Source organism: Lepisosteus platostomus, chromosome 22 (genome assembly GCF_059453375.1).
Source record: "Lepisosteus platostomus isolate fLepPlt1 chromosome 22, fLepPlt1.hap1, whole genome shotgun sequence".
In the NCBI taxonomy this organism is placed as follows: domain Eukaryota; kingdom Metazoa; phylum Chordata; class Actinopteri; order Semionotiformes; family Lepisosteidae; genus Lepisosteus; species Lepisosteus platostomus.
Genome location: NC_142632.1, coordinates 8,981,457 through 9,008,423, shown reverse-complemented (window position 1 = coordinate 9,008,423; position 26,967 = coordinate 8,981,457). Strand labels below are relative to the sequence as shown.

At 43.2% G+C, this 26,967-nt stretch overlaps 1 protein-coding gene across 3 annotated transcripts; it reads left to right on the top strand.

Moving 5' to 3' along the window:
* The first annotated feature begins 2,536 nt into the window (after positions 1-2,536).
* On the top strand, positions 2,537-26,235 carry tada2a (transcriptional adaptor 2A). Of its 3 annotated transcripts, none has more exons than XM_088615794.1 (20): positions 2,537-2,650; positions 4,619-4,709; positions 9,011-9,077; positions 10,808-10,896; positions 11,846-11,889; positions 14,511-14,657; positions 15,033-15,139; positions 15,698-15,757; positions 16,579-16,670; positions 17,304-17,461; positions 17,839-17,927; positions 19,088-19,160; positions 19,521-19,584; positions 20,114-20,157; positions 21,402-21,512; positions 22,347-22,418; positions 22,764-22,896; positions 23,456-23,499; positions 23,911-23,990; positions 25,315-26,235. In XM_088615794.1, the coding sequence occupies exons 6-20, from the start codon at positions 14,633-14,635 to the stop codon at positions 25,498-25,500; spliced, it is 1,338 nt and encodes a 445-aa protein (XP_088471920.1). In that variant the 5' UTR covers positions 2,537-2,650; positions 4,619-4,709; positions 9,011-9,077; positions 10,808-10,896; positions 11,846-11,889; positions 14,511-14,632; the 3' UTR covers positions 25,501-26,235. The 3 variants fall into 3 exon arrangements, with proteins under 3 accessions (XP_088471920.1, XP_088471918.1, XP_088471919.1); XM_088615792.1 differs by having other exon boundaries at positions 11,846-11,942; XM_088615793.1 differs by having other exon boundaries at positions 11,846-11,942; positions 14,459-14,657.
* Positions 26,236-26,967: the final 732 nt, after the last annotated feature.

Genomic DNA, 26,967 nt, shown 5'->3' with positions numbered 1-26,967 from the left:
CGAAACATTTCCTCACTCTCTTGTCTAGAATATTAATGTAGATTGCTGTCTTGATAGAACCTGTTCATTTCAAATTCATACCCTTTCTCACTGACCATGTCAAGCTGTTGTGATATGTCTCTAGGATTGATTTCTGTAGTTCTGTATTTTTACATGCACCAGTGTAATGGTGTAAGAGGTTTGTGTTGTTAAATGACTTTTAGATTTGAGCATTTTTATAAAAGTCTGAAAAATTGATTGTGCTGAATATTCCTTTTTAAAAGCCTAAACTTTCTATCCTTTCTTCATGCGCCTTTGTACTGGCAAAACCAAGCAAATTAAACTCCTGGGAGCAGTGCAGAGTATTGTGTGTATGAGCGTTATGAATATTTCAGGAGGAAAACCTTTTCTGACTCCAAAACTATTTTACTTGAGGTTTGATTGGAGCTCATTTTTAGGTTATATTAATAGATTAAATCCTCTAGCAAGGTTAACATTTTGTTTCATTGTAAAAATCCAGTTTGTGATCTTAAGCCACACCTCAGTAAGCATTTGAGCTACAAACCAGTTTTGGATTTTGGCAAAAGAGAAACACAGGGCAAGAGAAGAGTTCACCAGACAAGGATCAACAGACCCGTTCGTCTTTATATTGTTAAGCTGTCAGAGAGAATGTTTTCATTTCTCAGGGCAGGACATGTTTTCTTTTTTCCTTGCGCTGATTGTCGGTCTCCGGGATAAAAACAATGGAAAGTTTTGTCACGGTCGGCTGTGTCGAGTGGGGCAGGGGAGCTGTTCGCTGTCACTCAATTCTGCAAATCTATTTCTGATTGCATCTACGCAGCGCTGTGACAGACATGGCTGTCAGACTATAATTATGGATCGATTCCCTTATCAGTCTGTCTTAATCAGTTAATTTTAACTTCCTTTATATAATAATTACAAAATGTCTCAAATTACTTGACAGAAAAAGTCTACATTTAATTACAGCAGCACACAGTGAGACAAAAGTGATTAAAGTGGAAAGTGAGACAGCACACAGTCTCACTTTCCTCCCTCTGTACAAAGCCCATACACTGCATACTGTGCGACTCTTCATGGGGACGTGACTGCTAACAGACGGGATCACACTTTGCCTCCTGTCATGTCTGTCATGGGTTCCAGAGTGGCAGTATCTTTCTGGCGTTTGGTGACCACAGTTGTATATGGTATTCTAACTGTTGTCTACATACAGTAGTATTGACTGATTGAAATGTTCTTTTAACTACATATCTCAACTTTGTTTACCTTTTTATTTTTTATTGTATAGAGGTGTAAATGATGTGTCAACATAGACATCTAAGTCTTTTTTTATATGTAGCCTTTACAGCTCTGTGTTTATCTCCATTTAAATACTGTATTTGTCATTTGTTTTTGCAATCTGTATGAAACACACAGATCTTGTGTGTGTTTAAAGGTCAGCTGTACTGTATGTTTCCAGCTATATTTGTTTTCCCTTTTTATATGTTTTGCAACTCTCTTCTAGCCGGGTATAATCTGCAAATTGACTATACGAGAATCCAGTTCATTAATATAAATTAGGGAGAGTAGTGGTTCCAGTACAGGTCCGTGATGAACTGCAATGATTCCAGCAACCAGATTCCATCAGTCACTCCTTTTCTTAAACCTCTCTTCCTAACCATTTACCAGTTTGTAGTCCAAATACATGTTTTACCTTGAATGCCTACTGTCTGCAAATGGAGAATTAATTATTTCCATTGTACAATTGAAAACAATAATCTTGAATCACTGGCGTTTGTGTGCTTTTCATGCACGCTTTCTGATTCTGTTCTGAACCCACCTCTGACCCATATGGTCTCCTGAAAGCAGGCGGTTGGCAAATATTCCTTCCTAAACCAGAGGTTGTAGTTCAGTTTGGAAAGTACACTTGTCATTTCCCATGTCTTTCATCAATGGGGTTAATTTGTTTTTTTCCTGCCTATTTGGACAAACTGATTATCATGACCACACATGTACTGCAAACCTCTGCTGCACCCTGGCTGCCACATTAATACATGTGCTTTGTCTTCATATTCAGAATTAACTAATTGAATGGGTGAGTTAAATCTAAAATTAATGTTATCGATGCTGCAGGAGCTGCTTCTTTAGCCTTGATCTTGTAACATTCCTGGTGTGGGAACTTCACTGAGTCATGGCATCCTCCATTTTAGGGCACTGGGGTATTTAGTCTTTTATGAAGGGGGGTGAACCTGCGTAGCCCCCACCTGTGTGAGAGAGAGCTGAGAGTCTCATGAGAATCTTTCTCTATGATGGGCTGGGCTGTAATCCCGTCTGACAGTGTTATTGCAGGCCAATTCTGCTGTGAGAGAGACAGAGGAAACACTGCACTGTTCACACGGTACTCCATTGTCCTTGTGCAGCCCTGTCTTGGGGGCACAAATCTCTGGATTTCCTTTTGCCAGTGGCACATACCAGGCATTGCTTCTCCCTCTCACTCACCATCACCGTCTCTCTCTCCGACCCTTTGCCCTTCCCAGGTCCTACAAACGAACGGGCAGATCTGTCTGTTTCACGGGTGGTTTCAGAAGTTGCGAATACAAGTGGTCGTGTCAGCCTTGCAGAAAGTTGGAAGTGGCATCTTGTGCTGCCGGAGAATGAGTGCACCTCTTCTCAGGTGCTTTCAGGTGTTTCGTTTCTGCAAGATCTCAACTTCAGGCCGTGTTTGTCTCACTCAGGGAAAATTAACTAATGCTTAAATTGTTAAAAATCCTTTTTTAAGGAAACATGTATATCCGTTTATCCCTGTTTCTCCTTTCTTGCTCTCCTCTCCCACTCAGGGACCGTATGAGCTGAGCCCCAGTAGTTATAGCCACTATCCATCAGCCTGTCACATCCTTCATCCTCTCTAGTATCCTCCCCAGCGCTCACCGTCGCAGCCCTGTGGCCTGGGGGCAGCCAGGCAGCATGGAGACGATGACACAGTTATCGTAGAACTGCCATTCTTGCTTCCTCACCTCCACTGGGCACAAGGGATAATGGAGGAGAAAGATTTTTTTAATTTTGTTTCTATTTGTCTGCCACTCCTGTTTATTACCATTAACCTTTTTTGGTCTTTAATGAGAGAACAGATCCCTGTCCTTTCCCCACACTACTACTGCATGTTGCTTTTTCACTATACACTTTTCAGTATTGCTCGGGCAGCGATGTTGCTGGCTGCGAGTGCTGTATTTTCAGACTACCTGAGTTTTTCAGAAACCATTGCAATGTCAAATTGCAAAACAGAGCGGAATAGCTTACTTTGTTGTTCAGAACATAGAAGATAATACTAATAAGACTAACACATCTACAACATTTGGTCATTAGTAGCTAGCTGACCCGATGATCTGCTTCTGCTGTTTCTTGGTACTGGCTTCAACAACCTGGCTGGGCTGCTTGTTACAGTCACTCACAAGCCTGTGTGTAAAGAAGTACCTCCTGTTCTCAGTGTAGGATCTCATTAAGCCGTTTCTTCAGAGAAGCCTGGGTACTCTTTGGCAGCTTGGATGGACAGTTCCATTACTCTATCATTGACAGTCCCTTCCAACGGCAGACCCAGCCAATTTGTGCTGAGATGTACCAAGCTCTTCTGCTGTTTTTATAATGCACTGTTGATAAGCAAGATCCATTATTGCTCTTCCATGCGTGTAATAAGAGTACAAAATGCATGAACAAATTTATACGCTCGTCAAAATAATCTCACTGTACATCCACTGGGTTTGTGTAATTCAATGGCTCGCTTTATTTTAAGTTGGTTTTTAGAGTTATTTTCTATTTCCATATAATTATTGCAGACCTATGTTTTTTAAGGAATTCTTCCTGAACCATGGCTTTTCTTAACTTTGTCAAACTCAATACAGGACCTCCACTTTCCATACATTCCTGTCCGAGCTAAATCTGGACCTCTGACAAGCAATTACCCAGCCTGTTAAACTGTCATAGGTGGTTTTATAGAGGAAGTGACTATTGCTAATACTTTGTGTTATGAGCTGACAGACAGCCATGGGTGAAACAGCTCTGCGGTGCAATATGCAATATTAGGAATGGATTCTAATCCAGATGTGCTGAGGGGAGAGGGAGACAGCTCTTGCTTTCGCCTGCATGCACATTCATCCCACTCGGAGATGCTCATTAGCAAGCATCTCAGTATTCATTAGAACCAGCAGCCAGATGGAGGCAGGTGGCTTAATTAATTAGAAAAACCCAGACTTTAAACGGTGACTTGGCAGCACCACTGGAGTTTAATCAAATATAAAATCAATAAGAAAGGGAAAAAGTAAAGTAATATTTAAAGTGCTTTTGTGCATGGCAATATAAGAAGCTGATAGCTTGGGGTACTTTGCCAACTTGTCAATATGCATAAAACTCATTAATGCAGTGTATTGTGGGTAATTAGCATATGTGTCTTCATATGGTGATTACAGCCTCCCTTCCCCATGAAATAAAATTGCTCTTTTTACTGTAAACATCTGTGCAAATCTCCACCAGTTTCTCCTTGTACACTGTTCTTGTTTTAGCACGAGCTACAAGGAGAGCTGTTGTATTGTAGAGTCAAGCTATTCTGCTGTAACATTTCTGAGATCATGTCATTTTTCTCTGTTCTCAGCTGGCTGCCACCCCCGTATCATTCACATCGGCCCCTGGAAGTGAAGCTGGCAGGGAGGGATAAGAGCCTGTGCATTTCTCACCGCGCTGGGGTAGAGCAGACCATTAACCACTGACCTCCCCAATGAAAAATCACACATTAAGTCATTCTTAATAAATGAAAGAGAAATGCAGCTTTTTTTCATCTGAGATGCGGAGTAATGTTGCTCAGCAAATGCCTGATTCCCTTCTCTTGGAAATGAAGTGCTTCCATAAATATGTGAACATGCAGCAGATCTGCCTGGGAGGTGGGTGAGTTGGGACTCTCGGAATTCACAAACAGGCTCATTCATTATGTTACTCTCCCAGAAGTGAGTAATACAGTTGTATGAGAAAGTGGGAGAGAGATTTACTGTAGTCTGCAGAGCACTGGAAGTGTGATGAATGCATATCCCATGGGTTATTCTAAGGTCTGTGAGTCTACTATGCCACTTACCAGCCCACTCCCAAGCTCCACTGTCAGTCAGGTCCAATGTTTTTTATTGCCCTGAGAACAAAACTATGTCCCTATGGTAAGCCAACCAGATAGTCTCAACAATTGGAATTCAAGTAGATTAAAAATTTCTGTGAGAATTGGAGCGTTGAGATGTGGCTGAAAGAAGGTTCTGCAGCTGTAACATTGTCGGATTCGAAGGGATGTGTGCAGATCAGCTCTCCATTATGATGAGCTAGTTTGTGCCGGGAGGAACGTGCACAGTGAAAGCAATTCATGGAATAGTTATTAATGAGCCTCTCTGACTGATAGGTGCACTGTGCCCATGTTCTGCCTCTGTCGCAGGGAATGTGCAGTTGTGTTAAAATAAAGGTACAGAGGAGAACAGTGGAATGCTATGCCCTCTGGTGGAGTCAGTTGTCCACTCTTTCCCAGTGCATGCTTGGGGTCTCGCTGTAGCTCTCCTGAGTACATGCAGTGGAGAAACTTTCTGCAATTTCAGAAGAAATCCTCCCCAAAACACTCACACGCCACTTTCTAGAACTAGTTGTCACTGCATAAAGTTACAAATCTTAACCAGAGACAACATGAAGGGGGTATCGTGATTAGTTTTAATTTAATCAAGTTATGGAGAAAACAGGCTTGTCACTGAGTTGTTTTTTTCTTGTGACGATACAAAGCTTCTTTGCACAGGAATGATTCAATGCTTTCAGTTTAAACCCTTTGAATGTGCAAATGCTTCATTCCTGTTCATTGCTTCTATGGCTGTGTGGAATAGCCCAGAGCCCAGGCAGTATCAGCCAGAAGACGTGAATGGCTTTCATCGTTATTGAGTGCTGTAAGAGATCGCAAATACAGGACCAGACTCATGTGAAATAATGATGATCAATGAATGAAGCACATGAGGGCAGAATAGAATTTTCTTCTGTTTCCTCAGATTCTTGGATGGTCCATTGCCCAACGATTACAACCTTTCCACCCCTCATCCTCCATCCTCTCTTTAACAGGCCTCGTCCACTGAGTGGAGTTTAACCCTTTCACACAGTGGTGCTGGGACATGTGGCTGCCAATTCATACTTTTGTATGAAACAGCAGCTGGGAGAGCTGGTCATTGTTGGCAAGCACTGAACCTGGCACACTTATGGATTAGCCTTCTGCCCCCTTTAAGAAGTCATTGATCCTGTAAGATTGGCTGCAGACCCTGAGCTGTGACAGGGCTGTTTTTGAGCCTGCTGTCTGTTTCTGTCAGAATAATGGCGATGTGCTCCTCTAAGCAACACTCAGAGGCAGTCTGCAGTCTAGCAGGCTGTGCCCTAAAAGCAAGGACTTAAGAATATTTAATGCGTGTGTAAGATAAGCATAGATTTCTTTATCAAAGTGTATATTCCTCACATTCATTTAGCTTAATATTCAGTGTGTTAACTTCTTGTCCTTTCATGTACTGTGCATGACACGTGCTGTATAACGGTTCAGGGAATTAGACTGCATTGGGAATTGTCTTCTGAGAATTCAGGACACAACTCTTCTATCAGGTTTACAAGTCTGAGACAGATCAGGCATGTATAGGACTTAGTACAGCAGTAGATGTAAACTGTTGGCCTGTTATTGCTGTTATTACACTGTGGGAAATATTAGACAGTTTTAATCTTACTCTTACACATGCACCTTCTTAAACAAAAAATACACCTTAATGTAAAACAAAGGGAATCCACTGATTAATGACTCTGATGGTGCAAGTGCTATCACAACAAAGAGTTGCACTGTCCTGAGGTGAGGAAAAATCTTAAAAGGGACCAGTAGATTTCCAGAGAGTTACAGGGAGTCAAGTAAAGCAAAACATAATGAGGGAGCGACCCCTTCCAATAATATACCGTAATTCCACAGACTCCTGCCTCCCTGATCTAGTCCATCAGCACCAAGGGCTTTGACATGCCCCCCCTTGCAGCTGCCCCCTTTCTTTTTAAATCACTGCATCCAGACCCCCCCAGGCTCTCCTTGCTGCTCGGCAGTGGCTCTCCAGGGATCGCCAGTCCGTCCCCAGGCCTGTGTCGCTCCTGGGATCCCTGCAGCTTGTCACTCCATTGTCTGCCTTTGTGTTCCTCGCAGGCCGACAGCCAGCAGCCTTATTTCAGCAGCCTTGTGGGGATTAGCGCTCTGTAATGAAGTCACTTCGCCTCCTGTTAACCTCAACATATGCACACTTCATAGCAGAGTAGTCTTGTCTGACATGACACATGAATATGCATGACCATTTAGAAAACTCATAAAAGACAACAGAAATGAGCCCAGAGAGGTGAACAATGGATCTCAGAGGACTTCCATTTTCTTATTTCAGATTGATACAAAGAAACTGAAATGGTATCAAAAGTGTAAAATTCTGTATTTGTTAAGTAGTCAACTATAGAATTAGATTTCCAGAATTTCCCACTTCCTTTTATTTAGGTTTTAATTTTGGCAGTGTGGAAAGGAACTGGGATCAGGTCAATGATGAACATTTTTGATGAAAAAATAATTTTGATGTCAAACTTGTGTTTACTCATCCTAGAACAAAAAGAGAAAACCATTTGAGTCAAAAAGCGAAGTTTTTTTCCAGTACTTCAGGGAGACATATACAAATGTGCCAGGGTCTCAGGCGATCTTGATATTATTAGGAATGAGGCTAAAATATTTCTCTGTGCTTTATTGCTCTTTAATTTTTGTAAACTGTTAAATACATAATAATGCAAGATGCAGGTATTCATTGTTTAGCTTTTCATAATTGCTGAAATGCAGTATTATCAGAGCAGGAGAAACATATTCAAAGTTGCTTTCTGTCCTGTTGATCATTCTCAGTTGGCTGTTTCCAATTAATGCAACAGCAGATTCCCTACCATGCCTTGTTTTTCTGTTGTTAGAAAATATATTGTCTTTGCAAATTGAGAAAAGGTTACTGGGCGTACTCCAGTCTGGTAAATCCAGATGGTGGGGTGTATGGCTCCAGTCCATCAGCTCAGTCCAAAGCAGAGCTTTATGTTGTGTTCCTACTGGCCTGTTCCTTCTCCATGGAACAACATCCTCCCCTGGTGGTCATTGTGGATAATACAGCAATTTGTCTTGTTATGGTTAATCTCTGTACTGTGACATCTATGTACACTGCACCAGGAATCTCTCAGTAATTCAATTCCATACCAATGTGGTGCAACTGTGTGTTTTCTTCACATGGTCTCTTCCCTAGCTGCAACTTTTCCAGTCCACGTAGCTGCAGTATTTTAGTGTAACTAGCTCCTTGATTGTTCTAGTGATCCTGCATTGTGACCAAAGTAAAGCGATATTCCTACACGTTAGACTTCTGGCCACCTTTTGCAAATTATGTAAGAGCAACTTTGTATTATGTTTAAGTGCTACAGTGTGCAAACAATCCTTTTTAATTACTTTGGAATACAGACTTAATGTGTAGACAACAATTTGGAGTATTTGTCAAGAGAATCATTTCCATACATGTGAAATGCATTTAGCCAATGTTCAGAACTGTAGTTATAGAAATCATTTAACTGTGTGCAGTCTGTCCTTTGGAACTCTGTCATGCAGCATTTTGTCCAAAACGGGAATCACAATTCAGAATGTTTTGTGAAAAAAAATCCTTATTCAGGCTAAAGTGGTACTTTTCCTGTATTTCTGTGTACTTTTATCTCAGTCGTTGAGATAACCGTTTAGCTTTTGGATTTGGAAATTTCTAACTTTGTACAGGACTTAAAACATTGGTTAACACCCATCTATGTCATGTTTGAGTTGGGACCTTGTCCAGACCTCTGGCTAATTACATATGTATGAGTAATTATATGTCTTACGCTCTCCAGAAAGTCTGGATATGTCAGATAATTCAATGTGTGGGAGAGCCCACATGTCATCTTCATTTCATTTCCATTTGTGTTCTGTTTGCAGTCTTTTGAGTCACTGGGAGCTGAGAAGGACACATCTCAGACAGCTGGACTTCTAGTTATAGAAATGGGTAAGTGACAACTTTTTTTTAAATACAATTCAAATTAGAATTAAAGAATGCTCATAATTTTACAGGTTTTTTTTCTCTTCTGAACAGAATGTGAAATTCTGAGGCAGGACTCCAAAGTGGAAAATATCAACCTTTTCCAGATAGTTCCTACAGTGTGTAATTGATCATGTGGGCAAAAGTATAAATCCTTTGATTTTCCTATTAACTATATTAAACTACACATAGATGGTCATAAAAATATATTTCTATATTTTTATTTTGACATTAAAATCGTCCGATCGGCAGAGTAGGTTGCAGGCAAGGAAACGTGAGTCACTGCTGTGGAACTCGAGCTGGTTGTACAACACTGTGCTTAGCCAGCTAGTCGAGAAGACACCCTTCTCTTCCGCCTTATGTTTGGTGAATTTCGGCGCGAAAAAAGAACATCTTCATTCGTCATTTCCTTTAATTAGGAGGAAAAACAACTCCGGCAGTGTTTTAAAAAACACCCACAACGGTTTTCTTGCTTGTAAGATCAAAAAGAGAATAAAGTTTTGGAACTGTATTTGCGCTTTGTGTTCCACGTCACTGGAGAGGGGGAAGCACTTTCTTGTTGACTTTATTAAGATGGCGATTCCAATTATTGAGGATATTCCTGGACAGGTATACAGTCCTCCAAAGGTATGGAAAGCATCTCCTGATGAAGGCTGGTCGGACATTTACTGTACATTTACAAGTCAGGGATTTTATTGAATAACTTGCTTTGACACTGTACGTTGAATTGCTTAAGGAGTTTATCTCCAGACTCCTTAAGTCTTATATAACGGACAGCTCAAGGCTATATTTAGGGCACGCTGGATTATTGTTCACCTTGGCAGACATCAGTTGTGTGCATGTTGTAGTGTTTCTCAGAAGTTGTCTTTCAAGCAGCTTTAATCCTCTAAGGTGTTTGTTAAGTTAACGACTAACTTCAGAGAATTTACTCATTATATAGAATTTATAGGTAATGAATGGGATCGTTGTTCTGGATATCTGAATTGAAGTCTTGTAATTCAGTAGAAACAAACGCGCATTTCAGTTGTTGGTCATTCAGGGACAGGCCGCACATTTAAAACGGTTCAAATATAGACTTTTCATTTTTATTTATTGTGACACATTTTAATTATTAATTGACTATTGACTAAATTGATTGTTCATCTCAGCATGGTATAATATGCAAGAATAATAATATTTCTGATTGCATTAACTTTTTAAAAGTCCATTTTAAAAGCTGCTAAATAGAGTTTTGAACTGAAGTTTTATAAGGGCTAAATTTTTGGTTACACCACATTAAGTATATATTTTTTGTAACAAACACCTTGTTCGTAGTCCATAACCCATGTTCATAGTTTTCCATCCCTCTCTCCACCCCTTTATTCTTGTAGCAGCTGCGTGGGTCATTCTGGGGATGGGTGTCCACAAAACCCTGTTGTAAGAATGTCATTCTCTCACAGATACAAGCTAAACCCTAATTTGTATCTTAGTATACTGACACAGAAAACAGGTTAATACTGGGGTTAGCCTAAATGAACCTACAGCAACTGTAATAAATAAAAGGTTGTGTCTGAATGCTGAAGAAAGCAATTCCACTTTTGCCAACGGGAGAATGTGGGGGGAAAAAAGCACAGAAGATTCTGGAAATATGGTGGCTTGAAAAAACTAAAATTGAGGAAAAATGTAATAAAATAACAAGTAGTCAATCTGCCCTGCAGGTCCCTGTCCAGTGCGTGGATGACCCATATGGCATTAACAGAGTGGTGGATTATGGGAGTGAGGCCTACCCAAACCATGCGGAATATATGTGAGTTGTTTATTGTCATCTGCGTTTACAGAAAGAGACACACTCCTCACTTAGTCTCTCTTGCCCAGTTTGGAGTCTGAAGGCAAGATATCCACATTCCCTCCTCTGAGGTGGTTTTTCTCATTCCCTTCCCATATCCCCTCAGCTGTGCCCGATGGCCTCATTATAAAGTTAGCCTGCCCAAAAAACACTCACGTGAAAGACAAACCCTCAGGAATCCCTGAGAGTGTCAGACCGGATCCTTCTACCTGTCACCTCTCACTCTCTCACTGCAAACTGTTACTCCCAAGTAGGATTGTCTCTGCAATGAAATGGCTTCTGCCTTCAATGAAATGAGAATGAGGAAACCAAACTTAGAATTAACCGGTGCTAATTACCAAGGTTACATTTACACTCATTTCTTTTAATGCAGACAACGTGTGTTTCTCATTTACCTCAGTGTCTTTTTACAAAGCAAGTGGCATTAGCCATCTGCTTTGTGCATCTGCTTTGCAGTTTGCTTGTGTTTTCAAAAACCTGAATTTTAACTGGAGTGGAACTCAGGGTCACAACTGTCATCTCTGGCTTGAGCCTGGGCTGTGGCACGAGCTGGTGGCACACAACTGGCCAGATGCCGCCGGCCACACTTTCCTGGCTGGTGTTATCACTGAGAGATGCAAGAGCACTGCTTTGGAAGATAGTAGTGATTCAGGCCCTGTGAAACACAGACTGGAAATGGCAGATAGCTCAACATTGTATATTTCAGAGGAAGGCTTGCTGTAAAGGAGGCTGAGAATGCGGTCTCAAACTGGTTTACATTGGGCAATTCCAAATTCCAAATGTGATGGTGGTTCTGTAAGAAGACAAGTAATCAGTGTCGACAGATTCAGAGTATTTAAGCTTTTTGCGCCTAACACCAGCTAGGTGTAATTTTTTACCAATTAATAAGTATATAATTTATGCTTTTCAGAGGTGGATGTCTTTCAGAAGCAGTGAATGTGCCCATAACTGACTGTAAGTGTACAAGACCTGTCTTGCACAGCCTGCTATGAAGAGCTAAAGAAGAGGTGTGTTGGGATTCAGCCTGACCACAAACCATACCATCTGAAACACTTGTGGGATTCCCAAGCTTTACACAGATAACAGGCAGAGCCTTGTAGGCTAGATGGCTTGAAATCTCTATGGTTAGAATCTAGATTTGCACTGTATCAGTACTGCACTGTATCATGCATCATCAGAAAAGGCCTGAAGAAATTTTAGAAATTGTTCTGCATGTGGAGGTTAGAATTGTGTAGCAGTTCTTGGGGTTATGTTTTTACAAATGTACCCAGTATGAAGGACAGTGTTGGATTAAATGTGTTTTATTCCTGAACTCTTAAAATTTAACTTGAACTTTTGCAACATACAGTATGTGGTCTAATTGCACCGTTGGATAGCATGGACATCAAAAAGGTTGCAAACGAGGAAGCGAGTCAGTGCATCTTGCTTTCTCTTTTTTCATTGTCCCCTGCCATTCACCTCTGACTTTTTAGCTAACTTATATGCTCCTAAAGGCACAATAAACGTCTCTTATCATGATGCTGAGTAAGTGTATTCTACACTTGCTTTTTTCTATGTAAACTGGTAATTGAAAGCTGGTGGCCTGTGCAATATTTTACCTACAGTATATAATGCATGACTTAATGACATTAGTGCTGTCTTTTGCAGACAAGTGTCCCGTTTGCATCCACACAACTGAATGACCAAGTGGCTGTATCTTGGTGATTGCATTGACAACACAAAGGGGCACAACAGTGCTGTGGTCTAGCCATGAAGAGAAATGTTAAGGGTTCGGTAAGAGGGACCGAACCAGTGAGTGAACCCACTTGCAGGAGCGAACAAAGCCAAGCCGTAATCCAAAAGCAAACCGTAATCGTAGGAACGAGCCGAGAGTCCAGGGGAAGCCAGATATCCGAAAGGGAACGAGTACCGAAGCCGAAGCGTGATCCGAAGTTGTAGTCAGTAGAGCAATCCGATAATCCAGGGGTAGCCAGTGATCCGAAACAGAACGAAAGTAACCAATCCAAGCCGAGATCTGAAAAGCCGAAGTCCAAAGAGAAAAACCGCAAACTGAAAGCCAAGGCGAACACAGAGTAGAAGTAGCGCAACCAGGAAGCTCGAAAGGAAAAACCAATACTGAGCAACGAGGTAGGGAAGGACAGGTGTTTAAGTAGGATGAGACGGGGGTGTGGTGGTGAATGGGAAAACTAATAGGTGAACTGATGGATAGGGGCTACGCCTACTTCTGCCTCCTCCGTTGCCGGGAGGCAGGGATCGTAACAAGAAACTACTGCTCAGAACTAGGAATACCTCCAGAACGGCTGTGGGCAGACTGCCTATAGGACAGTGTTGATTTACAGTTATACTTAATAACTGTAATTTTTAGTCGAAAAATATTTGACGAAAAATAATCCTAACAAATAGTTATGGTACACTACCTGTCACTAATGCAGTTAACAGATGTTGCTATTTTGAAATGTTAAAATCCGTGTGCAGAACAGTCCGCAAATAGTGTAGGTTTGTTATTCAATATCTAGTTATTTACAGTACTTTTCAAAAGCAAACCATTTCAGTTTTTGTATGTATGTATTTATAACATATTGTTTAAACAGTTTAAGGAAACATCCATGACTTGACCATGGGTTTTGAAGGAGGAGAGTGATGTCCACAATTTGTTACCCAACTTTCATCACTCCTCCAGTCCAGAGATATTGCTGCTCTGGAATCAGTCCAGAGAAGAGAAACTGGATACATGGCAGGGTTTAAGTCAATATCCTACCCTGACAGGCTGAAAACACTGAGCCTTGTCAGTCTAGCATAGAGAAGACTATGAGAGGCCTGATCCCAGTATTTAAAATCCTTAAAGGCATTGTCAAACGCCCTCCAGCGGTCCTCTTCAGAATGAACAGTGCAACATGAACCAGTAGAATCTGTGTTGAAGTGCGTTTTAAACTGAGAACTAGAGGCACTTATTTACCCAAAGGGTAACACTGTGGGAGTAAGGGACACGTTGTAGATGCTGATGCCCTACATCAAGCTGCTGTATCTTTTGATTCTCAATGTTATATTGATGTTATAAAAAGATACGGCAGGCTGAGATCCTTAGATCGATTAACAGCTGCCAAATGGACTGGATGAAACAAATGGCCTTTTCTCATTTGTGGGTGTTTGTATTTTCTTAATAAAGGAATGACAAACGTATCAGCTGTACTTTATTCTTGTCTGCTCTGTTGCACGGTGGCATGCACAACATTAATCTTCATTCCGTCTGCCCACCTTAAGGTCATTCAGTATTAAACCAGGCAAGTGAACAACTGACAAATCACATCAACAGCAATTCTAGTTCATGCAGTAATGAAAAATTAAACATTACTCATATTTGATTTGCTTACCAGTTGGTAATTTTTTTTATCAACTTTTTGTATCAAGTGCTAAAACGTGATTTAAGATTTTGAAGGGTACACACCATTAAAAGGCTTTGAGTCGTGGTTTTACGGTTTGTCTGCATGTAATCTGTTTTTTATAACATCTATTTTTCCGCCAGCGTCTCTGGTTCCGACAGAGGTCGCTGTCGGTAATTTCTCATTGTTCTACAGCTGAGTTTGATTCTTAGGGTCTGCTGCTCTGTCGCTCCATTCATTCGGCCTTGGCACGGGAGAAGTGGTCGCTCACATTGTTGTTAAAACAAAGTCTGCCGTGTTAACCAAAAGCCGGCAGCATGGACAGATTAGCGCCGTTTGGAAGTAAGTGCCAAGTTTTAAGTTCTACAGAGTTGCTTTTGGAGACGTAGAAAGGAATAAATGCAAACGATAACCACAAGTACTGACCGACAACCAGTCTCTTGTACTAGAACTAATAACGTGTTGTGACTGCAGACGTAAACAGTGCTAGCTTTAGAAAAACCTGCATTGGGATAACTATATTTAAATGTTGTGGTATTTGTGATTTATCCTTTGTACTTCAGGCGAGGGCAGTTTGAAGTACCGAGTGCAGAACGCTTGTTATGCACAGGCTTGCTTGTTTGTGTGGAGCTGGATGTTGTATACAGATTCGTGTGTGTTTTCTCTCTGGTCTAGGTTCTTAAGGCTGGAAATAATTATGCTTTTTGCGTTTTGCAGATGACCTTTTTGACAAGCCGCCGTGCAGGGGCTGTTCGTCCTACCTGACTGAGCCCTACATCAAGTGCGCGGAGTGCGGCCCCACAGCCTTCCTGCTGTGCCTTCAGGTCTGTCCCGTCAGTGAGCGGCCACACGCCAGGACCCCAAAATTATTGCATTCTCCTCTACTAGGGACACTTACAAGGCTCCCGTTGGATTGAAATTTCTGAAGCAGAATATGAATATGAATATGATTTTAAGCTTTAATCTTCAAATATGCATAAGTATCTTTTAATTTCCTCCACCTGTTAATATAAGTTTTGTGATGTGTTATTTGTGATGAACTACCAGCGCTGTTGTTTTGCGATATTTAACCAGGCAAATGATTGCTTACAAATATTTTACTCTTTTTTGAATCGTAAGGACATTATTATTAATTTGGTTGACAGTTGTATCCACTTTATGTTTATCTCAATTTATAACAGCAGAGCATTGTGCTGAAGCGTGAAACACTAATTGAACTTCACAAATTCACAAAAGGAAAATTACACTGGGAGGAGGACTGCACCTCCAGGGACCCAGTTGTGAGGCAATGCAGTTTGTCTCGTTTCTGAGAAGATGCTTTAAGGAGTAAATTATGAAGTGGTTTCACTAGTGTAACAAGAAAATGCTTTTGTCTTTTTCAGTGTTTCACCAGAGGCTTTGAGTACAAAAAGCACCTGAGTGACCACAAGTATGAGATCATGGTAAGAATATGCCACTCCACAAAAGTGTCCTCTTTATTCTGGCAACACTTCAGAATATGCAGATGATATACATTAGGTCCTTAGAGGTTGGAAATGAAAACTGTTTTAAAAAGAAAACTGACGCTATAATTTAGTGGCTGTTGGAGCCAGTGGTCTCTGAAAGTGCTGACTGATTTTGCCTGAGGCAGATGTAGCAGTGGTTTTCTTTGATCTTCTCCCAGATCTCTCCTGTTAATGCCTATTGCTTGCAAGAAGAGTTTCTTGCTTTTAGCAGGTTCTGTTGTTGCCCATATTGCTGTCAGTAAGCAAAAGTGGGTAAAAAAGTAAGCAAGCTGTGCAAAATTCATTCATCTTTTGCATGGTTTGTTCTTTTCACTCAGTATTTCTCCTTCTTTATGCAGAAACTCATTCTGTTGGTCTTCTATTTAGAAACCTATCTGTTTTGCTTTAAAACTAACAATCCTGACAGATCTGTATTTTGTAGTGCAGACAGTAAGACGCCCTTGATCGGTCATTTAGACTTGATGGGTAAATGTGATGGATGAGCTGCTACAACACTTCATATTGGCTGCTCCTATATAGATGACATTGAGTTCGGATCAATGTGGATTAAAGATGCTAAATGACAAGTCTGTTTTCTCACCCAGGCTCAAGATGGATTCATAACAAAATTATTGGAACAGAAAATTAGTTATTCATTATTTGCTATATGGTGACCTGGACTGCATCCCCTATGTGTACAGGGGTAAACCTGTATGTGTGTACCATACCTGGATGAGTTCCTGTATCCCTTCTAGCAGGTTTTGTATCCTCTCCTACAGACGTCAGATTTCCCTGTGCTGGACCCCAGCTGGACAGCCCTAGAGGAGATGGCCCTCCTGGAGGCCGTGATGGACTGTGGCTTTGGGAATTGGTGAGTAGAGATTAGAGGAGTTTATTCCCATATGTGCATGTACATTGAAATGAACAGTACAGCTGACAGCATAGTATGACAGAGAACAGCACACGATGTCGACAGCACATTACAAAAGGATAGATAATTAATAGTGACAGTGGTGAGTAGCTCCTTTTGGTTTGAATTATTAGTGACCAAGTCCAGCAGCCAGCCATTTATTAGTTCAGATAGGAGCTGGAGAGAGCAGAGGAACAGTCACCCACCCTTTGATGAGAATCAGCCAATCAGAAACCGTTCAAGCACACGGTGCACTGTTGATCATTAAGGCCAGTGTCTTTGCTCACATCTCTAATGATTATTAAAGAGAGCCAGACATCCATGTGGTCTGTGAATCTCATTGGCCTTGCCTGTATCCCAGCCAGTATCTAAAGGGGTTACTGTAATGTCTATACCAACTTTATATAAATTACAAGCTTACGTCATGGGACAAACCTGGAGACTGTCCTGCTCACTGCGGCTGATGTGTTTGTGGTTTGCTGGAGAGCATGGAAAGACATGATCGCTGCGTTGCTGCAGGATCCGACCGCTCCAGTGTTGTGCTGGGCGGGATCCCTTCTTGGGTCTGACGCAGTGGTCCTGGTCTCCCTGCAGGCAGGACGTTGCTAATCAGATGCGCACCAAGAGCAAGGAGGAGTGCGAGAGCCACTATATGAAGCACTTCATCAACAACCCCCTCTTCTCCTCCACCCTGCTCAGCCTGCGGCAGATGGAGGAAGCCCGGACTGCAGACACGGCCATTCCCTTTAAACGTAAGCCCACGCCCATATCCACTCTTGTACCTAGCGTTCGTTTGCAGTGAGATCTGATGGGGGGGGCTTCGAGATAAAATAATCCACTCATCTCCAAGAGCTTTGAAAGCAAAATCGTATTTTCCGTTTGCAAAGGTGGATGTTTTGAATTCAAATTAGTTTGCATACAGGGAGGGAAAAAGATCATTAGGAATTGCAGTTTTGTCATTTCTCTTGTTTTCATGGCTTCGTTAGCAGCAGGTGCACTGCACGGACCAAAAAGGCGATAAAAAATCCCACTGAACCTACTGAGTAGACAGAGCACTGCTTGGCTGAAAGGAGTATCTGAGGCAGCAGGAGTCTTTTCTCAAAGCGGTTCCACTTTTGTGTCCTCTCAGCCACAGACGACCCCCCCAGGCCCACGTTCGACTCGCTGCTGTCCAGGGACATGGCGGGGTACATGCCCGCCAGAGCAGACTTCGTGGAGGTGAGACTGAGGCCGCCCAGCGCAGCTCGGTCCAGAGCACTGGCTGATCCTGGTAACCAGCTACCAGAAGTGACAGAATAATAGGCGTCCGCGCACAGAGTAGAGGTCTGCACAGGCATGAAATTGAAGCCCGAACCCGGCCTGTACCCGAGACCTTGAGACCCGACCGAGCCCGAATGGTACTGCCAAATTTGAAACCCGAATCCAACCCAAACCCGGAATCGGTCACTCTGTTTTCTTCTCGGAGCGAGGAGACACACATACGCACACAGAGACGGATTCTCACAGACACGGTTTTACAGTGCTTTGCTCTGCTGCTATGCACTTGAGTTGGGAAAATACCATGTGCTGGGAAAAACTGGTATTTTATAAATCTGTAGTTCTTTTGAAAGTGGGGAACGTCTGATAACCATAATAGGCCTACTAAAAAAGCTTGTGCTATGAGCAAAGTGAATATGCAGGCAGGCATAGCTAGTTTTAGCTACCTTGTGCGTCATACAGTCATGCCAGCCAACACACCAGCACACAGTTATTATATGTTACGCACAAGAGAACAAGAGAGAACGAGGGAGCGTGCAAAAGGAGTTACGAATTTCTTCTAATAAAAATAAATTGAAAACATAAAATAAGAAATCATTTTCACTTATTAGAAAACAATCCTGAACCCTTCCCGAGCCCAAAGTTGTAAGTGGAAAAACCGTCCCGAAACCCGATACTTCGTCAGGCCCCGTCAGGCTCGGGTCGGGTAGCAGACCTCCAGCACAGAGTCCTGTCTCCTATTGAGTGGAAAGCAGAAGAATGGGTGTAGAAAGGCTGCTATCGTTAAGAACACGTGCAAGGCTCGCCCTTTATTGTCTGTTAGTCTGTTAACTCCAACAGTCCCTCGTGTAGTTGGGGACCCCTGTGGTTTGTATTCATCCCATCAACCTGGTTAGGTTTTCAAAGGGGAGTGCCTGCAACAGCAGGGACCTACCATACTAATTGCTGTGTTGACGAGCCTTTGGAGAAAGCAGTAAGATCAAGAATAAATGAGCATTTCACTCCAGTCAGAAAGCCAGCCTAAGGCTGAACCCCCCCCCCACCACCCCAAAGTACCATACTGTGCTGTATTTGTCTCTGGCTCAGATTTTTCGTTCCCTTCCCCCCCCCCTCCACAACAGGAGTTTGACAACTATGCGGAATGGGACTTGAGAGACATCGATTTCGTGGAAGATGACTCGGACATCCTGCACGGTGAGACGAGGAGCGCTGAGGGACTCGGTCAGCATGCAGGAGGTCTCGCCAGCAGAGCAGTTTCCTGTGTGCTGTGGAGCACTTTCATCAGCACAAACCTTAATTGAATTGAATTGAATCCTTAATTTGGACAACGAAAAGGTCCAAAAGTCATTTAAAAAGTAGTATTTGCAAAGAATTTTATAATGTATTGTAAATTTTACAGCAGTTTTTTCCAACAGTAATGAATACAGTCGGGATAGTGTACAGCACAAGATCGCCTAGTTCTAAATACAGTGTTCATAATATTACGAAAAATGGCAAGCTAAAACTTATTATAGTTTCCAAAACTGACTGCTCGATACGTATGTTTTCTCCTAGCCCTGAAGATTGCAGTAGTTGATATTTACCACTCAAGACTAAAGGAGAGGCAACGCAGGAAAAAGTGAGTTGTTTTTTTTCAATGCAGAGGGACTGTTTTTGTACTAGATATTAAAATTAAGTTCCATATTGCCTGGAACTGATAGGGGGCGCCACAGGACAGGTACACCTCCTGTTAATTTTGAAATGCAGGCAAGTTTATAGATATCAGAAAAAGTATTAATATAGGGGCCTTTCTTACGCTTAAGCTGTGCTGGAAAATCAAAAGAAAATGAACATTTGAATTCTTTTTGTAGTTATTTCCCATTTTCCCAGCTCACCTTACATTGTGATTTGTATATTTCTTAATTTTGGGTAAATTTTGCATAGTTAAATTTATAATGGTTCAAACAACATTAAAAACATGACCATTGCTATATCGCTACAATGTTACAGAGTTGCTGATACCTTCAGTGGCTCAAACTGATGCCGTCTTATTTCCCAGTGGGTTGTTGGAACAGCCCGGGTGTTCAGTTAGAAGCACATCTGGTGTTGACAGCTGTGTGATGTGAGATTTGGACATCATAGTGTCTTGTTCCCTCTGTTTTTGACAGGATAATCCGCGATCACGGCTTGATCAGCCTGCGGAAGTTCCAGAGTAGGTGATCCTTTCCTCGTTGGGGGGGGCGTTTTTTACGTTCAGGCATTGTCACGTTAGCACTCTTAAATTTTACCTTCAGTAAGGACCTGTTCCACATAGAATTTGTGTGTCCACAGCTCTCGTGTGTCACAGTCATGTAAATGTGTTGGTCTGGTGCTCCAGTGGCTAATTTCTTGGCAGCTTGGGGAAATTAGCACTGTGGTTGCTCGTGCCAGTGACACCTGTTTTAATTGGGGTGATAGTTTAGTGGTTGTGTGCACATGTCTGAAAACCCAGAGCCAGACTGGACCCCCAGTCGAGTTCTTTTCGAACTCAGAAGACTGTGCCTTGTCTAAAAATACCTACTCCTCCTTCTCGCAGGTTGGCTGACGCTGGAATAGATTTGGTTTCTGCGTGGGGGGTGGCGGTTGGGGAATAGAGTTCTTTGGTTTTATTTTTTTTTCTTCAGCGTTTTTGCTCGGCTCTTGAGTACACATTTACTGAAAAGGATCAAAAGGGGTGCACTGGCACTGTAGCCCGGTTGCTATGGAAACCAGCAGAATGTTGGACGCACGCGCACGCCTGCCTGTGTGTGTGTGAGTGAGCATCTGAAGAAGGAGACAGCAGCTTCTCGCTGCCTGGATCTCTAGGCCCGTTAGGAGAGCCAGACCCGTCAGAGCTCTGACTCCTAATGAGTGCGATTCACACAAGCCACTTCACTCCCAAAGTGTTATCAGGAGTCTGGTTTTATTTTTTCAAAAAGCACGGAATAAAACCTCCTTTCTGATCTCTTTTTCCATTCCGTCTTCAGCTCATTTGTCTTGAATTTCCCTGTCAGTGACATTTGCAGTTTATATTACCTACATTTTTTTTTAGTTCATTATCCACTCTTAATGCATTAATTAATTTAATGCGTTATTCGTGTTTTTTATACAGGGGCATCTTCATGCACCATCCCAAAGCCAAAGGGAGTAAAGTTTGATGGGGAAGACGGCTGGTGTCACGCCAAGTTGTGATGAGCTTTGGGGCAGCATCGCAAATGTGACACCAGGCCACACAAAAATAATTCTGTGCTGCTTGCTGGCTTTTGCTAGATTGTTTAGCTGGCTTCTCATCTGGAAAACTTTGTTTTGCATACTTCTGCCTGGATTAGCAGGTCAGCAATGGTCTGATGTGTCATGATGAGAAGGCAAGGTGTCTCCTCTAGTGACAGACGGGCCGAGTTATTGTCTTTTTTTCCTCCCGTCTGTCTCCTGTCGCAGTGCTGGAGCGGCGCTACCCTAAAGAGGTGCAGGACCTGTACGACGCCATGCGGCGCTTCGCCCGGGTGGTGGGGCCGATCGAGCACGACAAGTTCATCGAGAGCCACGCGTGTGAGTCCGTCCCTCCGAGGTCACGCCAACCCCAGTCACGCACACGCACCACACGCACGCGTACACGGATCTGTGAGGACTTCCCATTGGCTCTGCAACATCTCCACATGAGGCGAAGATAGACTTGAAACAAGTGTTTTTGGAACATGTCACATTCTAAGAAGGTGCTATTTGGTTTATAAAAAGTCACTTCCTGGAGGCATCCAGGTGCTGTATGCTTTTGGGGAGTCTGTGAGAGGAAATTCTCATATTCTGTCCTCACATTGCTAATAACTCGTTAACACAAGCACTCACACTCTGCACCTCTCACTTCTTGTCTTATTTAGTTTCTGAATTGAATTTGCAGTGAGTCATGGCACGCTTTGTCTTTGACATTTGACCCTCAGAGGAGAGGTTCGGGTGTTTGTCTTAGCTCATGGCATCAGAGTCCACACCTGAAAAGCTTTGGACATAGACCTCCAGCTGAGTTCCTGTGAGTCTGCATCAGGTGTGAAGTGCAACAATGGGCAAACGTATTGTCGCCTTCATTTTTACATCGAGTGTGTGCTGGTTGTGTATTACTGCACTTTGTCGAGTAGTGACCAAAGCACAGGGTTAAAGGTCATGACCCTGAGGTCGTTTTGGTTGTGCCCATTCCTGGGTCTTCCAGGCTATGCATAGAGGCCCAAATTCGGAAAGAGGAGACGGGATAGTGTGTCCAGCACATGTCCGGTTTATAGAGCAGCCAGGATGTCCTGGTCACCACTGTGTGCCAAAGACAGCGCCCTCATTCTCTGGGGGCTGCATGGTCCTTCTCCCAAGTCCTGAAGCTTTGTGTTTTGCATTTTCTTCCAGTGGAGTTTGAATTGAGAAGGGAGATCCGGAAACTTCAGGAGTACCGGCAGGCGGGGATTACCTCTTTCTGCAGTAAGTTAGCCGCTGTCCAGCTCTCTTATCTTCACCTTTTTTTAAAATAAGAAAATATTTCTTATTCTTTTTTTGGGGGGAAAAAAGGCAATCTGTCTGTCAAATAGATGCAGTCAGGTCCTGTAAGGTTTTCTGATTTTTGTGACTTACGTTGTATAATGATGTGATACCTATAACAATGTTAATACTAACTTAACTTTGTCATGTAGCAGTAACTGCGGGAGAGAGTATAAAAATCTCCTGTTGTGCTTGCTTATCTGTGCGTTTTTCTGGCTGTCTCCTGGCATGAGTGCTTGTGTGCGAGTTGGTCTGACTGTTGTCTCCTGGTGTGTGTGTCCGTTGCAGGTGCCCGGATTTATGAGCGGGTGAAGCAGATCCGAGAGGAGGAGCGCAGGAAGAGGACCATGCTGTCCGACGTGCTGCAGTACATCCAGGACAGTCATGCCTGCCAGCAGTGGCTACACAAACAGGCTGCTATGTGAGATGACTAACCTTAACTCTTCTTCCTCTAACACAACAGCACAACACAGATCACAGATCGGAGGAGTAGCTAATTTATTCCTAATTAATACCAGGATCTTATCCAGACTGGTCTTATAATAAACCAGGGTGTTTATCTCATTAACATGGCTTTCTAGCTTGCTCCTGACTCCCACCACCTCTTGTGTGAAGAAGTGCTACCTGTTCTCAAGATTTAAACGCACACCCCTGTAGTTTTCAATTGTGACCTCGGGTTCGTGTTTCACTGTTGTTATCGAAGATGTCAGCATGGTACCTCTGAGGATTTTGAAGACTTGTATCAAGTTTGCTCCGATTCCTCTCCGGCTGAGAGTAAAAAGGTTCAGTTTCATGGTCAGATGTTCCTTTAAGCTCCGGAACTGGTTGCGCTTCTGCACAGTCTTTCCAGAGCAGCTAACTCATGTGGAGACCAGATGAAACAGTAAATGTCAGCAGGCTGGTACAGATCCTAATGCTGGAGTGGTGAGAGAAGACTGTCACTGTGGTAAACTCAGTGTAGCTCTTTGCTCTGTTTCCAGCGACGCCGGCCTGAATCCTGTGGTCTCCTCCATCGCCACCTCAGGTGAGGGCTGCAGGGTGCTGCTTTTCGTTATCACTCCATCATGTTCTCTCTTATCTCTCTTGTCTCTGTGCAAAGTCAATAGTTTTGGCACAGTGGATTTAATACTGAAGTGCTCTCGGAAATGCATCATCATGAAACGGCGGACAAGTGCAGACTCCAGCTCACCTTCCCTTTCCTCTGTGTCTCTGTGCTCACTCTTGCTGCTGGTTGTGTTTTTCTGTCTGTTGACTGAAGTTCTTAGCTCTGTTTGAGTGGAGAGTTTTCCTGTGCTAATCCCGCTGTTTGCAGTGAAACATGTATGTTTATGCTTTATCCTAACTAGTAGTCAAGAGAAAAGCTAACCTATCAGATAGGAGTGTTTTTTGCAGTGGGACATTGGCACTGCAGTGCTAATCTGCTGTTCTCCTCCAGTATCAGGCAGAAGAAGTGCTCCGCCTCTGAACCTGACTGGCCTGCCAGGGACTGACAAGCTGAACGACAAGGAAAAAGAGGTAACTCTCAGCACGGAGGGCCACCCTCCCCAGCTGGAGCTGAAGGTGACGCAAACGCCTTGATCGTATGTATACGGTCAGGGGCTGTAGCAGGATTCTTCCCAGTCTTAAAGAAATGTGCTGCAATGTGTTGAAATATGTGTGCTGTAGTGCAGTCTTATATCGGGGAGGCTAAAAGTGAAGTGGCTTTTCCTGCAATTGTCTGTCCCTGTATGAGGGTTGGGGTTTTTAGCTGAGGTTTACAAAACTGCAGAGGGGCTATAAATTGTCCATATTTAAATGGTCCAGGAAGGCGGCCATTAATATCCTTGGGCTCCATAAATGGTGATTAAAATCATTGACCTAATTAGTGCCTCAAGTGTTTCTGGGTCCTTTTACTGTTCACTGAATGTCACAATAGTGGAGGAAGAGCAACATTTTGTGAAACATACATGGGATTGGAAATATGTATTAGATCTGCCCATTCGACTGCTTGGTTTGGCTGCGACTGTCGGCTGTTTCTCCAGTTGCTGACAGATTGACACCGCAGGAACAGGCACAGAACCCACTATCGCTGCTTGTAGAAAACCATTGTCCATAGAGTAATGACTGATATCATACTGGGGAAATCAGACCAGATCAATGGTGATGTTCTCGGTAGCGTTTTCCCCATATCTTGGATCCTTGTGATGCACTGAGCTTTTCGGGGGTTTCCAGCTTGGGCAGCATGGTTCCAGAGCGCTGTGCCACTGCTAGCTCAGAGATCAGAAAGACCTGCAGTTGCAAACAGGAATTGTTCAATGATCCAGGCTCTTCAGCTGGATCAGCCTTTGCTTTTCCTTGGGAAGTTTCTATTGTGAGCTACTGAATGCTTTTCAGTAACTCAGGGATCACAAACCCAAGGGGCTCAGCTTCATTCATTTTTGTGCACAAGAAGAAAAGTAATCAAGCCAGTGAAGAGAAAAAGCTGTAGGGCTGGCTTGTCTTTATTTGGTTTGAGAAAGAGATTAAATACTTGAATTTCTCTGGTGACGCCGTTAGCAATGCAGCGTCATCAATTGCTGTGGAGACTTGATGGATTATGCAATCTGGTCCCTTTTTTTATCTGGGTAGCAGTAAGGTTTTGCTTTTTGTGTTATAATGCAAACTTCTTCTGCATTTGGTCCTTGAGAATCTTGGTCTGTTTATCTGGAACTCTGGAAATAATGAAATTTGCAGGAATACCTTGATTGCAGCACAGTGTGCTGTGCTACATGTGGCGGCGAACTGCTGTGTGTTGGGTTAGGTTGTGCTGTAAAGCTGGGCGAGTGATGGATGTTAAACCTCTGCTCTGGTTCTGCTGCAGCTCTGCCAGGTGGTTCGCCTGGTGCCTGGCGCCTACCTGGAGTACAAGGCGGCCCTGATGAACGAGTGCCGGCGGCAGGGTGGGCTGAGGTTGGCGCAGGCCCGGTCGCTCATCAAGATCGACGTCAACAAGACGCGCAAGATCTACGACTTCCTCATCAAGGAGGGCTACATCAACAAAGCCTGACAGCACAGAAAGGACAGGGCACTCCTTTCTCTTTCCTAACGGCAGTGCCAGGAAGCCAGGAGGTCTGATTCGTCATGCCTCTCCAGGTCCAGCGGTCTTCCCTCTCCGAGCTTGTTTTCCCGCACCAGGCACAGCACTCTCCACTGTGGCTCCTGAGGGCCCACAGCAGCCAGGCTGGGGTCACACTCTGAAGAAAGGAGCCTGTAGCCAGGCTCTTACTCCACAAGAGGCTTTCCTGGAGAGTGTGAAGCGATGAGGCTTGGGCAGGCATCTCGTGATTGGAATTATCCTGCTGGTTTTGGAGAGAAAAGACCCGTTGTTGTGTTTTATTTCCCCCTTAGTCCAACTTATGAACTAATTTCCTCCTCCCCCTGATCTGCTGTGCAGTGGGGCTGCTGTGGGGGTGCCCTTCTGCATATTAAAGAGCTGTGGGATGAGAAGCACTATATGAATGTAAGAAAGCTTTGTTTTCCCTTGTGCATATTTTTTTTTCCAGATGACGGTTTAAAATAATTGTAACTGTTCCAATGTAATGTACTGAAACAAGAACAAGGTTCCAGAGGTTACCTTAATTCATCGGTTCCAGATCAGTGGTACACTGCCTTTAGGGATCTGTACCAGGAGAGAGGGGACGGACTGGGAGAGGAGAGGCTGATTCCTCAAAACAAATTAAATGTGAATGTATTTATTCTTTCATGTTCACGTCTAATAAAGTCTTGTTTTGTATTGCTCGAAGGTTTTTTTCCCCCCGTTTTGATTACATCAAGTTCTATATTTGCATCAAACGAGTGAGACGAGTTCCATTCTGAGCTGTGGCACTGGGGAAGAGTAAGAGCTGAATGCTCTGCGTGGTAGAGAGCTGAAAAAAAATCGTGTGAAATCCTGGTGAAGAATGAGGAGTGGTTTTCGGACGTTATGACCTCATATTAGACAGAAAACGGCTTTGATCATCACCCCACAATTATGCTATCCTTATCTTTTACTCTGGTCGTTAAAATTGTCCTTTCTAAGCAATCATACGAGAACAATGCAGAAAAGTGTCTGTCTGATACTTTGAATGGGAATGTTGTGGTTTGTGCAGAGTTCCCCAAGGAGCTGCTTAGTCCAGGCCAAGGTGCTGCCACTCTCATCCAGGCTGTGGAGTCTGTTAGTGGTCTGTTAAAGCCATGTGCCTTCCACCGGGATGGAGACCTCTGCCACAGCTAAGTTGGCCTGTGGCGCCCTGTTCACTCGTGGCTCGGCACTCCTGTCTGAGGAATGGCCTGCTCGCCTTACCAGTTCAACTCCTCAGGATCAGCCCGCAGGAAGCAGGCCAAGAAGTTCCTTTCTCTCTCAAAATAAGGTTGAGGTAAGTTTGTGATTTATTGGAAAATATATAGGGATTTTTTTTAACCTAGTAAATGACTAAAAGCATAGTTCTTTTGAGAGGTATCGGTTTTATACAGGAGAGCAACTTACAGGGCGTCT

Bases quoted from the DNA above. Each gene is read 5' to 3' on its own strand.
- tada2a (XM_088615794.1), top strand. From the start codon at position 14,633: ATGGACAGATTAGCGCCGTTTGGAA. The intron at 19,585-20,113 runs GTGAGTTGTTTT...TGTTTTTGACAG, and splicing joins GAGAGGCAACGCAGGAAAAA to GATAATCCGCGATCACGGCT. The intron at 22,897-23,455 runs GTGAGATGACTA...CTCTGTTTCCAG, and splicing joins CTACACAAACAGGCTGCTAT to CGACGCCGGCCTGAATCCTG.